Source organism: Penicillium paradoxum, assembly GCF_028828445.1.
Source record: "Penicillium paradoxum strain IBT 22861 chromosome Unknown utg000007l_segment0_segment0, whole genome shotgun sequence".
NCBI classification, from domain to species: Eukaryota; Fungi; Ascomycota; class Eurotiomycetes; order Eurotiales; family Aspergillaceae; genus Penicillium; species Penicillium paradoxum.
The window spans coordinates 6274217-6287301 of record NW_026643185.1 but is presented as its reverse complement, the minus strand read 5'-3'; the positions used below and the strand labels follow the sequence as shown (position 1 = coordinate 6287301).

Sequence of the window (13085 nt, the reverse complement as noted above, 5' to 3'; positions counted from 1 at the left end):
CTTACGCGCGACCTTCCGGGATTCCCGCTGTGCACCGCAAGCATCCCTCAACCGAAAATGTACAAGATAGATCAGAAAGAAAATGCTATACGGAGTATCATGAACACATTAAACACCTTTGCGGAAATCGTGAGCTCGCTCCCGAATCAAGTCTTCGGCAGAGATGCTACTGTCAGCTGAGGGCGGGCCGCCGTGACCCTCCGTTTCCTCAAACCGCGTCACAATATCGGTCGTAACCACAACGTCTTTGCCACCCTTCACAATGTGCTCCTTGCTTCCGTTTGGTCCCGCGGTCGTTGTAAGTTCCATCCAACCTGTGCCCTCCTCTTCGTCACCAAACGGCCCTCTGCCCCCATATGCGTTGGACTGATAGTTCGAGTGGCTCGCCAGATGGGACTTGTTTGTGCCATATGCTGCGTGTGCACTCGAATTGTGATAGGGCGTTGACGTTTTCTTCGAGGAGAAGCCGAAGTGCTGCAACACCCGTTCCATGAGCGGTCGGATGGGGGGTACGCAACCGACGATGATGACGATCCAAGCTTCTGTCGAAGCCCAGATGAGAAGGGAGGATTGAGCGTCTGTCGCGAGTTCACAAATTAGCATTTTCGAAAGTTGGACTGTGGCTTGAGCTTCTTACAGGTAATGTCTTTTGTGGTAGTCAACGCCTTGAGCTCGTATGTCTTGACAGCGGAGCAAACTGCCGCTCTGCGTTCGCGTGAGGGTTAGCTCATAAATCGCACTGTAATGAGTCCAAAGGAGATGACTTACATCCACCCCATTCCCATGAGGACAGATAATGCGAGTTTGATGCGCAGCTTCATCTGGAGCTTCCAGAACAGATGAACCGGGTAGGTCGCCAACAAAGCGTCGCTAAATGCGTTAAAGCCTGAATTGTCAGCACCAGGCTCAATATTGGAACACTAACATTTGTGCAAACTCACTGGCTTGGAAAAATGAATAGTTCTGATTCATCTTGCGCCCTGGGTCGCATGTTCCGACAACATCATCATCCCATAATTTATGCATTGGCTGACATTGTCCAAGAATCGTCCCAAGAACAGCAATATTGATTGCCGCAATGAGAACACCCAGAACTATCAAAAACCATGGCTTTCTCTCATGACGACCACGAATCTGGATGAGGAACGCGAGAATCGCAAGCTTTCCAAGCATACTAGCGGCGATTGCGAGTAACTGGAATACCCAAGACCAATGCAGCGCCACAATTCGCTGCTCCTTGGATACATCTTCCAAATGATGACCCATGCCTGCATTGACCGAAAGCTGCAGGAAAATCTGAGCAATGACCTCGATCGCCTGCGAATATCCACATTAGCATATCATAAGAAGCCAACTTGTGCGCTCCTTGTAAATGCGACTTGTTGGTTTCCGATTCCAAACACTCACGACTGTCAATGTAGCAACCGCAATGTCCCATCGAAACCGTCCTACAAACTTCCAATTACTCACAAACCGCAGGCCAAACATGATTAAACCAATAGATGTCTCTGTCCAAGAGACCGCGAGGATGAGCGCAGCATTATCGCCGGCCATTTCTGGCCTTCAGGGAGTAACTGTCTCCACACCTTTTGCACAACGTGCACACAAAGAAAATGACGAAGAAGAGCCCTAGAGGAGGGGCAAAAGATTCAGTCAGAAAGTATTGGATGCATTATTGCTGATATTGCCAGAATTTTGTATGTTGTACATGCTCCCGCCACTCAGCAATCCGTGTCAGCCCCTCTGTGGTTCCAGAAAATCTGACAATGACCAGGGGTTCATCATCTCATGTCGGACTGCGCAGGTGCTATTCCGTATTAGAAAGTAGTAATCTCCAAACCAGGCGCATACTTCGGAAGGATTACGCTAAAAGGACATCTGCGTCGAACCGAGGAACATGGCGTTGCGATAATGAAACTTAATTACATGGCGTTGAAAGCGAAGCTGAGTCCGCAAGTATTGAATGATAAAGAGGTTTCGCAACTCATTTAGGCCAATTCCGGAGCCAAGAAGGTATTCGGCAAATTTGAACCAGGATCAGGGTCGTTTTCGTCCCTCAATTGGCGGAAGCTCTCCATTGGTGTGATATGCTGAGGATCCGGAGCCTGGAGAATAGATTAGAGCTGTACTTTTGTCCACCACATGGTAGACGCACGTACAAAATAGCCTGATGGATGTCTCATATCTCAAGCGGAATTAAGTGGGTTGAGCCCCCCCCAACGGCCGTCTGTCGATATCGGGTAAAGACTAGAGCAAGCGACATGCATTTTAGAACAGGCTAAGAGCCAACTAACAGGGATGTCCGCGTGCGTGAGATGTGGATCATTCGAGATGAAACTGTACGAGAAGGATCCATTCGAGCCCGGAAGCGACGATCGATTCATACATCGTCAATCAATCGAGATGTGATGGGGCAAACCATGATCGTCCTATACACGCATAGACGTTCCAAAACGAAACCAGTGCATCTCAGGGTTTTTTTTCAAGTCTGTTGAAGATCGTGGAAACTAAGGTGGCCTGTCGAAAAGAACCCTGTGTATTACCCCTGTCCCCCTGTCCCCCTGTACCCCTGTGGCTTTCGTGAATGAAACCATCAGAACACTATACCATTGTTGCCACGGTCATGCAGTTGAGTAACATCTTGAATACCAATGCGTGCCATTTGCCCCTCCTTTTCCTTAGTGTCAATCCTTCCCAACTCCACCAAACAAACGCCCGTAAAAGGCGGGGCCGTAGCGGAGTTCCGGATAATGACAGGTCCTTTGAAACATAACGGGATAATCGGACGTGCATTCAATGCGCTAAGGCCTCTATCATGGCACTTGGAAGGTTCACGCTATTGCATGTATTGCATGGTGGCTGGAACTCGACAGAATTTTCCGGGTGATGCACGTTGACCCGGAAAGCTGATAGACCCTAACTCCTCGTAAATCTATGTTGTATACCCCGTAGTTGAGAACTCTACGAAGTCGCTGCAACCACGTAAGCCAAAATTAGCGAATATTAACACTGGAATCATACTATTTTGTAAAATAATAGGTAAATACATGTACATATATCAATCGCCTAACACGCTGGCAATTTCCCGTGTAATCTCAGCTACACCCTAAACGCTCCACTCCGGACTAGAGGATACCAAGAGCCCGGAGGAAATCCTTTCGGTGCAGCCAAATCCGCATATCCTTGCCCTTGATGTAGAAAGGAATGCAGAACAGATATACCACCACATTAATAGCCGCAACGGTCATGAAGACACTCAACACACCATCGGAAGTGATATAATCATTAATGACCCACGTCCAGATCCACGCGATGCAGCTTTTCAGCGCAGCAATAGTGACCATAATCTCCACGGAAAGCTAAGAGGGTAAGAGGAAAAATTAGTGTGTTGGACGATACGAGTGGAGAGCTGAAAACTTCAGGTTTCTTACCTCTTTGTGGCAATCCAGAGCATAGCTCATTCCTAGCGTGGTTCCCATTTGGCTTCCTACCGATAAAATGCCAGCCCCCACAACGGGCATCCCCCAGTGCAGGGAGTGCTTGTAGCTAAGTCCGAACCAAAGCGCACCAAAGAATGTGAAAAATGCTGCCAGCAGACACGTGGGGAGGCGCATCTCGGGCTCACGGACGCCGTTGTTGCGCTTGGTGAAGAAGTTGGCGATCCAGTCACAGGCGGTACCAGAGAAAAAGACGCCGAAAAGAGAACCAATAAATGGTGATAGGAAAAACAGACCCTGTGCATTGGAATTGAAATTGTAGGGGGGTGGTGCAAATAGCTGTGCCACAGAGGCACCGAGGATCACATTCCAGCTAAGAGCCATGCCGTAAATGCAGCATGACCAGAGGACGGTGGGATAGGCCAAGAGCACAAAGGGACGCAGGAAGACGTGGAGGAGGTCCACGGTTGGATCTCCACGACTCCAGAACTTGAGTTCCTGCGTGAAGGTCTTTTTGGGGATGGGAGCTGAGTCCTGGACCATAACCTCATCCTTTGAGTCGGAGTCTTGAGTTGTTTTGGTGGTTTTGAATGGATCAGGACGGGGTCCGTCATATTTGGTCTCGGGCATGAAGAAAAACATGGAGACTACGCTGACTCCGACGAAGATGGCCACAATCCAGAAGGCCCAGTCCATTCCAAGGGCCTGCACGATGAACCCGGAGAACATGGGTCCAAGTTCGTTACCTCCAAGGACAGACAATCCATAGAGGGCGATGAGCTCTCCGCGGTTATGCAAAAAGAACATATCGGTCACTGTTGATGGAACGATTGACTCGATGGGCGCCTGGAAAGCACCCAGGAAAGCACGCCCGACGATGAAGACAGTGTAGTTTTTGTTGGATGCAATGGCCAGCCAGATACAGGCGATAGCCATGAGAAAGTTTGAGAAGAGATAAATTGGCCGGCGACCATATTTGACGGCGAATGGCATCCAAACACAATTCCATACACCCTGGTTGATCAAACAAGCTCCGTTCGCGTAGGTCAATTCTTGGAGGCTCTTGCCAAAGGTAGCGGTCAGTTGCATCATACCTGTAGTAACTGGTCAGAATTGCTGAATGTTGTAGATAAATCCTGAGCATGCGTACCAGCAGCCATGATAGGACCAGTAATAGCGCCCATGAATGCAAACCAGCAGCCATTGACGAACACTACATATTTCTTCGTTGTAGACCAATTCAAGGGATCATTTGGGTCGTTGAGGGAAGGTTGCGGAACCAACAACATGCGTCCATCGCCTGTCTTCCGATGCTTCAGCTGGTGAAGCCGCTCGGAAATACTCCCATTATCGCTACCATCAAACAGGAGCTCTGTTCCAGGTGCGGCATGGATTTGCTCTGCGAGTCTATCAGATTCCTGTTTTGCTTCCGCCATAGGGAAGATGCCCGACAGGGTCTTTCAAAATTCCAAAGAAAGAGTATGGGCAAGGGTCAGGAGATGGAGACAGAAAAGTAAAAGGCGAGTTTGAACACTGTATAAGCTGAGACCAGACGGGAAACTCCTTTTTAATACATCCAAGTACAGCACCCAAGTAGCGGCCATTCCTTTTCGAGATTGTAATAATATTTAGTCCATATAATGAACACTTCACGCGAAAGCCAGCTAGCACGGCTCGGATTTCTCTTTTCCTTTTTTTTTTCAGGCGTTATCCAGAGCATCCCTGTATTTTTGACGACCAATAACAAAGGGCCAGTCAAATGAGCAGAACTGCGCTATGCAGGGATGTTGGTGGCTGTCGTAATAACGGGCGGAGTGCGTCTTCAAAGTAGTTAGCTTCCCTGATCCCTGCTCTTCGCCTCCCGGCATCACTCTATATTTCCCGGCTTCGCGTCTAATAACTTTTAGTAGCTCCCCGTGGCGCCATAATCAGGGATGAACTCACGAGAAGTACCGAAGATACCGGCTTCCAGGCCCTTGCCCAAAATCTGCCACGTTGATTGGAGAGAATGAAGTATCGCATGTTCTGGCCGATCTCAGGCTTCCCCTCCACGCGGGGCCTCCCACCAGCTACATGTACCGAGCATTAAGCCGTGCATCTGAAAAGTCAGGCTTATACATAGACTACACGCTGTCCTCCGAACATTTCTGAGGTTAAAATTCATTGGACAAGAATGGCGCCGTCTCGAGACTTCGCATCCCATGAAACCGGGGGCTCTAGTAGCCTGCCGAGTTCTGTGCCAGTGCTTATCGTCGGCGGAGGTCCAACTGGATTATTGCAGGCGCTTCTCTTGTCCCGGCTTGGAGGTATGTCTGCCAGGAATTCCAGATGAAACATTTAATTGACATAATCCCTTGTAGTTCAATCATTGATCATTGAGCGTTACCCCGAACGCTTGGCAGCTCCCAAAGCTCATGCGATTAACCCCCGATCTCTGGAAATTTTGCGTCAATTTGGTCTAGGCGAGAAACGTGTGCGTCAGCTAGGCACTTCGCGAGATGATAGCTCCAAGGTCAATTTTCTCACTAATCTTTGCGGTGACACCATCGGGACACTCCCGTATGAGCGCATGGATCCCGCAGTCCTGGATGACACGCCAGAGGTAACTTATATCTTATGGCAGAAAAGACGAGAGTTTTATGGGCTGAATGAAGCAAACAGATGATCCATAATATCCCTCAACCGGCCTTGGAACAAGAACTATCCAATTTCATTGCAAAGGATCCCAACGTCACCTTGATAAAGGGATTCAGTATCCATGCTGTTGAACAGGTAAGTATATCAGATGTTTGCACTGAGCACGGCGTTTGTCAAAGCAAAGTAATTAATCATGTGGAGCCAGACTGAAAATGAAGTGCTAGCGACAATCGAGGAACGGTCAACTGGGCAATTGCATCAAACAAAGTCGCGCCATCTTATTGCTTGCGATGGCCGTAGAAGCAAGGTTCGCGAACTGCTCGGTATCGACTCTGAGAGCGAAGATACAGACCAGACCATGATGACAATTCATTTTAATGCGAATCTGCGACCCGTCGTTGGCGACCGTGTCGGCATGCTCTATTGGATAATGGACCCCGTAGCTGCGGGCTTCATTATCGGTTATGATCTGGATGGAAACCAAGTACACATTAGCCAGGTAGATGTCAGCCAGCACCCAGTGGAGTCGTGGACGGAAGAAATGTGCAGAGCCAAAATCCGCGGTGCCATTGGTAAAGATGATGTTCCGTTTGACATCTTGAGCTATCGGCCCTGGGTCTTTCGGCGTCAGATCGCTCTCACGTACCAGGAGGGGAATATTTTCCTGTGAGTTTTGGAGATCGAGTGTGAATTTCGCCGAGTACTTACTAATGTGTGATCTCTGCTAGGGCTGGAGATGCTGCTCACTCGTTTCCCCCGACTGGTGGACTAGGCCTGAACTGTGGTCTTGCAGATGTACACAACCTGGCATATAAGATTGCTTTGGTCCATCGAGGCGTGGCAAGTCCATCTATCCTCTCGACATACACTGCGGAACGACGTGGTGTTGCGGATTCCTATTCGAAGCAAAGTGTGAAAAATGGCAAGGAAATATTTGCACTATTGCGAAGTCTCAAGACCGCCGGTGTTGAGGACGTTCTGCAGGCGCGAGAAAATATGATGGCTGCGTTGGCAGATCCCACGCAACGCAAGGAAATTGAGGCAGGCATTGAAGGACAGAGAGAACATTTTGATAATGTACGTGACTGCACCTGATTTTTCCCCTTTGCCATCAAGGCAATGACTGACTCGCCTTATTACTCACAGCTGGAACTTCACATCGGATATGTTTATGGGGCTAGCAAGCCCCCATCTCATGCTTCATATTATCATCCGAAGTTCGTGCCCGGCGCACGCTTGCCTCATGCTTGGATCACTTTACCTGATCAGCCCTCGCTAGCAACAGAGATAGCCAGACCTCGATCGCTGCCTAAAGAGCCAGTCGATGTATCCTATGTCAAAGAGCTCAGCAACGATCAGATCCAAGCGTGTCAGTGGAGTACATTGGACCTCTGTGGCCCCGACTCCTGGACATTGATTCTGGGACAGGAACAACAAAATTCCCATATTGCTCCATTGCAAAAGCACTGTGACACGATTGGTGTGTCACTTAATATCTGGCGCCTCGGTATAGATTTTACACTAGTCAGGCAAACCTGGTTTGCTGACGCGTTGGCCAGCGGTGGAGGGATTCTGATTCGCCCTGACCAACACATTCTGACAAGAATTACACCCGACATAACTGGTGGAGATATAGTCGCACAGGTAAACAAGCATCTTGGAATCTCAACGGACTAGAGATGCAACAGAGCAACTCTATAGATACATTTGAAATGTTTATTCTCCCATGACTACATGAATGCCTCGGAATGTATCCAGCCGTCGCCAAGGTTTGAGAATGTCCCCGTGGCAGAAGTACGGAGTAAACAGGGATTTGACCAGTCAATGAAATTGGTCCGCTTAAGTCGAGTGCAGTGACATGACCTCGGCCCCCATATAGCTTGGGCTCAGGCACTGGCGCCGCAACCCCACTTCAAGCCCCTTTATGCTTCTAAGGTTCTTCCTCTTTCCTGGCCCATATCTAGGTAGCTCGATACCCCTAGGATGATATCTGATCCTTTATTGTATATTTTATCCTTTGCTATATCGCCGCCATGCCGAATGTCACTGCGCTCTTTCAAACTATCCTTACCAACTGGGGGCCACTAACGACCACCTGGACTGCCCCAGCCCATTGTGCCACCGAATCTCCCCTCATCAACATCTATAGTTCAGCAGATCTGCCTGCTTGGGGGTGGTATGCCCAATGCTCGGTCGCGGTATATGACTGTGTGCCAACAGCCACGCACACAGCCGCACCAACAGTCACACTGTCATCGACTGCCGGCCATGCGAAAATCGCGTATTATTCACCGGGACTCTACTGCCCCTCAGGCTATGCCACGGTCGGGATTGCCTCCCGGGATGGAGACAAGCCAGTGAATGCCACCGGGACCCTGATGTCCCCCAGTACCACGTCTACTGAGCCACCGTCATATAACAATCCAGTAAACCTCATGGTGCAGGCTCTTGATCCAAGTGAGACAGCTGTGTATTGCTGCCCTAGGTACTATCTCTCATTTCTCTACTGGTTTCATCTTTGTTTTGGAGAATTTGGACTTCTGCGATCAAAAGCTGACTCCCCATAGCTCTATGACTGCCCATACCGAATTTCAGTGCTACTCCACCCTCACGGATTACAAGCCAACAACCGGATGTCGGAGACAGGCACGAGCTGCCGACTATACCCGTGTTCCAGCAACATACTTGTATGATGGGTCCACCGTCAGCGGTTACATGTTCTCTCGTATATCTGACTCTCCCATCACTACCGTAACAACGACATATGATGCCAGTGAGACTTCCGACCTTCGGGCCATCACTCAAGATAGTCTTATTGTTCTTATACACAAGCCATCTGATCTGAAGTCCTCTGATCTTGAATCCGATGGTCCCAAATCTACAGGGGCAAGCACCACATCCAATGCCGCAGCGAGATTGAATTTGAAGTCAACTACGTGGAATGGCCTGGGCACTGTTCTTGGAGTCTCCGCTCTTGGTATGACTATTGGGGCTGCTATTATGGTTCCATTTTGATCTATTTACAGTAGAATTGTATTTATACTTTCACGACTGTTGTTGATCTATCTACGGTTTTGTTTGATTGTAAATAGTGGGAGCAGTGTTTTTCAATCGCAGAGTGGATGTTATAACCTTTTATCCATTATGCCTAATGAACTATGAAAATCTCTCGTATCGGACGAGTTGGAGCAGTGCGGTCGACAAATTTCACGGAGTTCACCAGAGTTGGCGAAGAAACATCGATCAATCTCAAGTCACAGTGGCTTGTGTATTTATTCATAGTGTTTGACACCGGATTTCGCAACCCCCAAGCAGCGCCTCGTCCACCTGATCGGTCTCGAAGTCAAATCGAACTAGATCCTCTTTGTAAGGACTGAAGTATGTGCTGGTGGCCCTAGATTATACGAAATTGTGTTAGTTACCAAGATATCATGGGTTAAAGGTGGATGCGCATATCTGTCTTTTGACCCGTGTTGGGACTCGTGCCTCTCGTCTCGTGCAAGACATGAAGCGTGGGTAACATGAGAGTGTAACCTCTCACAGAGGTGATGGCAGCAGGTGTTATGAGGTTGATTAAGAAAGATTGGAGGGTTTGGTCTCGACTGTGATGTAAAATAAATCTCTCTCTCTCTATTCATCTACTCTGTACCCTCGGTAGGCTTGAATCATGCTCACGTCCACACCGGTGGACAATCTCCGCCGGCGCAACATTGCCCCTTTGAGCTATCTTGACGAGTAGGTTAGGTACTCCGTACCTAACTGTCGCTATTCACAGGCAATCCTCGTGGATTTTGAGAAACACCCGCTTTCGTGTGCCACATGGATGTGGCTTGCTGCAGGGTGTCAGAGGAGAGGTGGTTGAGAGGTTGGGTTAGTTTCAAATGCCACGGAGGCGAACGACTCGCGTGGAATAATATTTCCCACGAGGCTCTCATCGTGAATCAAGCCACATCTGCTTCTGTGAGAAAACAAAAGTCTTCTTCTCTATTTGCGCCGACAAACATTCCTGACCAACATTCCTCTCATGTCACCGCTTCCAGACATTCCGGTCAGACGATTGCGAGACACAGATCCGCGTGGCATAAAATTGAGTCTATGCCGTGGGTGAAGTCATGGAAAATTTAGACACGTCCACTCCGTGAGCAATGAAACAGAACAATATTAAGCTACGGCTATTGTTCGGAGTCCGGTCAAGCGTTGCACTGGTGTCAACGGCCAATGATCGACGGCTTCTAGGTGGACCGGTTTCGGGATGTGATCGACGCCGGGTACGGGGGAGACAACGCGTGGTGTCTGTTTTTAGGATGTCAGATGCGGAATTGTGGTGAATCTTAAACAACAAATCCAATGGATTTTTATTGAGCACCGACTTGGCAGACTGATCTCATTGCTAAATCGGTCTGTGAAGACGATCGCAGTCCCGCCGAATCGGGAAGTGATAGTCGATTGACGGCCAAGGGAGCACACCACTAACGTCATGCACGTTAAGGCACAATTATTGAACTGCAGGCCAGATGGGAAAGTGAGAGGACAGCACAAAAGCGAGGGGGTACATGTCCAATTAATTCGAGACCTCCAGTGCGCCTAGATGCTGTTGGGATGGTGCAGGTTACATCCAACTCAGACCCGGGCAAAACCCGGCCCCTGCAATCTCCATGGCCCCAAGTCATACAGACACAGCGACTGGCCGCACGCGATGGCTATGTCTCGGGCTGCGCCTGAGTAGGTGTCCACTCTACCCACTCGGCCCCATCGCTGATCCTATCAGATTATCCGAATCCACAATCCATCTACCCAGATGACTGCAGTCTCGCGAACGCAACCATATTGTTCTTATCGCATTGTTCTCGGGTTAGTGGCCCAATGTACCCTTCTTTTTGGGGGGATCAGTTACTCCTCCATGGCACCCCATTTCCGTAATGCATATATACTCCGTATGCGCCCCGACATTCCAGGAGTCTCAAGTGCTTTGCCATATCCGTGTCCTGGGCTGGGTTTCCTCGGACCTCATCCGTTATTGTCAAAATGTATTTTTCCACCATAGCTCGAGGGACTGCGGTCCTCGCTGCGCTGTCGGGTACAGCTGCAGGAATGGGAGCTAGCATGTCGCGATTCAAGCGAGACCTGAAGCTTTCGGCTGAGTTTGGCGTCCCTCCTGATGTGCTGCTTTCTCAGAAGACCTCTGTGTATGATGTGACTAGTGCCGAGCTTGATGATTTGGTTGAGGCGGAATATGCCTCGGTACGTAGCTGGATGCTGTATAACGGCGGCAATGAATGCTGACGACCCGTAGCTCCCCATTGATCACAGCAACTCTTCAGTCGGTGATTATTTGAACCGATATTGGGTATCGGAAAAGCATTACAAAGAAGGTGGACCAGTCTTCGTGTACGATGGTGGCGAGTCAACGGCTGCGGTTCCGGCTCGAACTCATCTGAGCAATACGACTTCATTCTTCTATCAGCTGCTTGAGGAGTTTGGGGGCATGGGCATTGTTTGGGAGCATCGGTTCGTATTTTCCTCTCCAGCAGAAATCCGGACTTTATTGACATCAAGCAGGTACTATGGAGATTCCTTGCCGTACAATGTCAGCCAGAGTACGGAGCCCGAGCATTTCCAGTACCTCAACAACAAACAGGCTCTGGCAGATATCCCGTTCTTTGCGGCCAACTTCAGTCGTGAAAATTATAAGGATGTCGATCTGACCCCAGATGCGACACCATGGGTCATGGTTGGGGGTCATATGCCGGAATGCGAGCTGCGATGACTCGTAACGAGTATCCCGACACAATTTATGCCTCTTTGGCTTCATCCGCCCCCGTGGAAGCGCGCATCGACATGAGCATATATTTCGACCAGGTCTACGATGGAATTGTGGCCAACGGGCACCTGAACTGCACCCGAGATATCAAGGCAGCACTGTCGTACATCGATGAACAGCTATCAAAGAGCAAGGAGTCGGCAGCGGCTATCAAGCAGAAATTCTTCGGCAAAGGGGCCGAGAAAAATAGCCATGGCGATTTCACCGCCGCACTGGCGTCGATTTACAACTTTTTCCAAGCCTACGGTATGGGCGGCGGATTGGGTAGTCTGGAATCCTTCTGCCAGCATATGGAGACAGACCCTAAGACTAGCGACCCCGCTCCCCCGCAGGGATTCGCTCGTTCCCGGGGTAAGAAATACGCCGCAGAGCGATATGCCTCGTGGCCCGTTTTCAAGCAGCTGGTCAACATGTATTACGAGACCAACTGCGACCAGCTCGAGCCCAGCCAGCCCCTCTCGTGTGTCCTGTCACCACCGGCTTTCGAGCCAGATTCCATCAGCTGGACATGGCAATACTGCACCGAGTGGGGATACTACCAGACCAACAACTTCGGTCATCACTCACTATTGTCCAAGTATCAGACCCTGGATTATGCGCAGGACTACTGCAACCGAAACTTCCCGGAAGCTGTGAAGAAAGGTTTGTTACCCAAACACCCGCAGGTTGACGCGATCAATGCGGAGACTGGCGGGTGGACTATGCGTCCATCCAATGTCTATTGGAGTGGCGGGCAATTTGACCCGTGGCGCACTCTGTCTCCGCTCGCAACTGGACGCTTGGCCCCCAGGGGGTGACGTTCACCACGGACATCCCCAAGTGCAATGTGGAGACGGGCGAGGACACCCTCTTTGGTTACATCATGGCCAATGCGGAGCACTGCTTTGATTTCCAACCGTCGTTTGTGCCTGGGGCGATTTCCCGGGGATACTTTTCCACCGCGTTAAAGGAGTGGCTAGAATGCTTCGAGCCTAAGAACTAACTCGGCAAGTTCACTTTTTTCGGCATGTGGTCCATTCTAATTTGCGTTTCCCCGATCTTTTTACCCTATTCCCCTTTTGTAGCAGCTTGCGATATGCATTTCTCACATGGCGGGCGACCGAGGCCTTTGACATCCATCATGAATGGGGCACACCGTTACATGTATTCAAATATATATTATATCACAATTACTTTTGTATTTTCTTGCC

General features: G+C 49.6%; 5 protein-coding genes across 5 annotated transcripts; 3 read left to right on the top strand and 2 right to left on the bottom strand.

Moving 5' to 3' along the window:
• Positions 1-108: 108 nt before the first annotated feature.
• Positions 109-1554, bottom strand: N7457_009793 (uncharacterized protein; the record flags this gene model as incomplete). The annotated part of the gene is made up of 5 exons (XM_057180836.1): positions 109-578; positions 638-705; positions 769-886; positions 942-1317; positions 1408-1554. 5 exons carry the CDS (start codon positions 1552-1554, stop codon positions 109-111), a joined length of 1179 nt encoding a protein of 392 aa, XP_057029222.1.
• Positions 1555-3125: 1571 nt separating this feature from the next.
• Positions 3126-4873, bottom strand: N7457_009792 (Major facilitator superfamily domain general substrate transporter; the record flags this gene model as incomplete). Its single annotated transcript, XM_057180835.1, has 3 exons — positions 3126-3359; positions 3432-4531; positions 4588-4873. 3 exons carry the CDS (start codon positions 4871-4873, stop codon positions 3126-3128), a joined length of 1620 nt encoding a protein of 539 aa, XP_057029221.1.
• A 737-nt stretch (positions 4874-5610) lies between these two features.
• N7457_009791 (uncharacterized protein) lies at positions 5611-7751 on the top strand (the record flags this gene model as incomplete). Its single annotated transcript, XM_057180834.1, has 6 exons — positions 5611-5743; positions 5798-6039; positions 6099-6209; positions 6280-6740; positions 6803-7151; positions 7221-7751. 6 exons carry the CDS (start codon positions 5611-5613, stop codon positions 7749-7751), a joined length of 1827 nt encoding a protein of 608 aa, XP_057029220.1.
• Positions 7752-8107: 356 nt separating this feature from the next.
• On the top strand, positions 8108-9089 carry N7457_009790 (uncharacterized protein; the record flags this gene model as incomplete). Its single annotated transcript, XM_057180833.1, has 2 exons — positions 8108-8531; positions 8560-9089. The coding sequence occupies 2 exons, from the start codon at positions 8108-8110 to the stop codon at positions 9087-9089; spliced, it is 954 nt and encodes a 317-aa protein (XP_057029219.1).
• Positions 9090-11099: 2010 nt separating this feature from the next.
• N7457_009789 (putative serine peptidase, family S28) lies at positions 11100-12877 on the top strand (the record flags this gene model as incomplete). The annotated part of the gene is made up of 5 exons (XM_057180832.1): positions 11100-11315; positions 11368-11582; positions 11634-11805; positions 11853-12611; positions 12686-12877. The coding sequence occupies 5 exons, from the start codon at positions 11100-11102 to the stop codon at positions 12875-12877; spliced, it is 1554 nt and encodes a 517-aa protein (XP_057029218.1).
• Between the last annotated feature and the right edge of the window lie 208 nt (positions 12878-13085).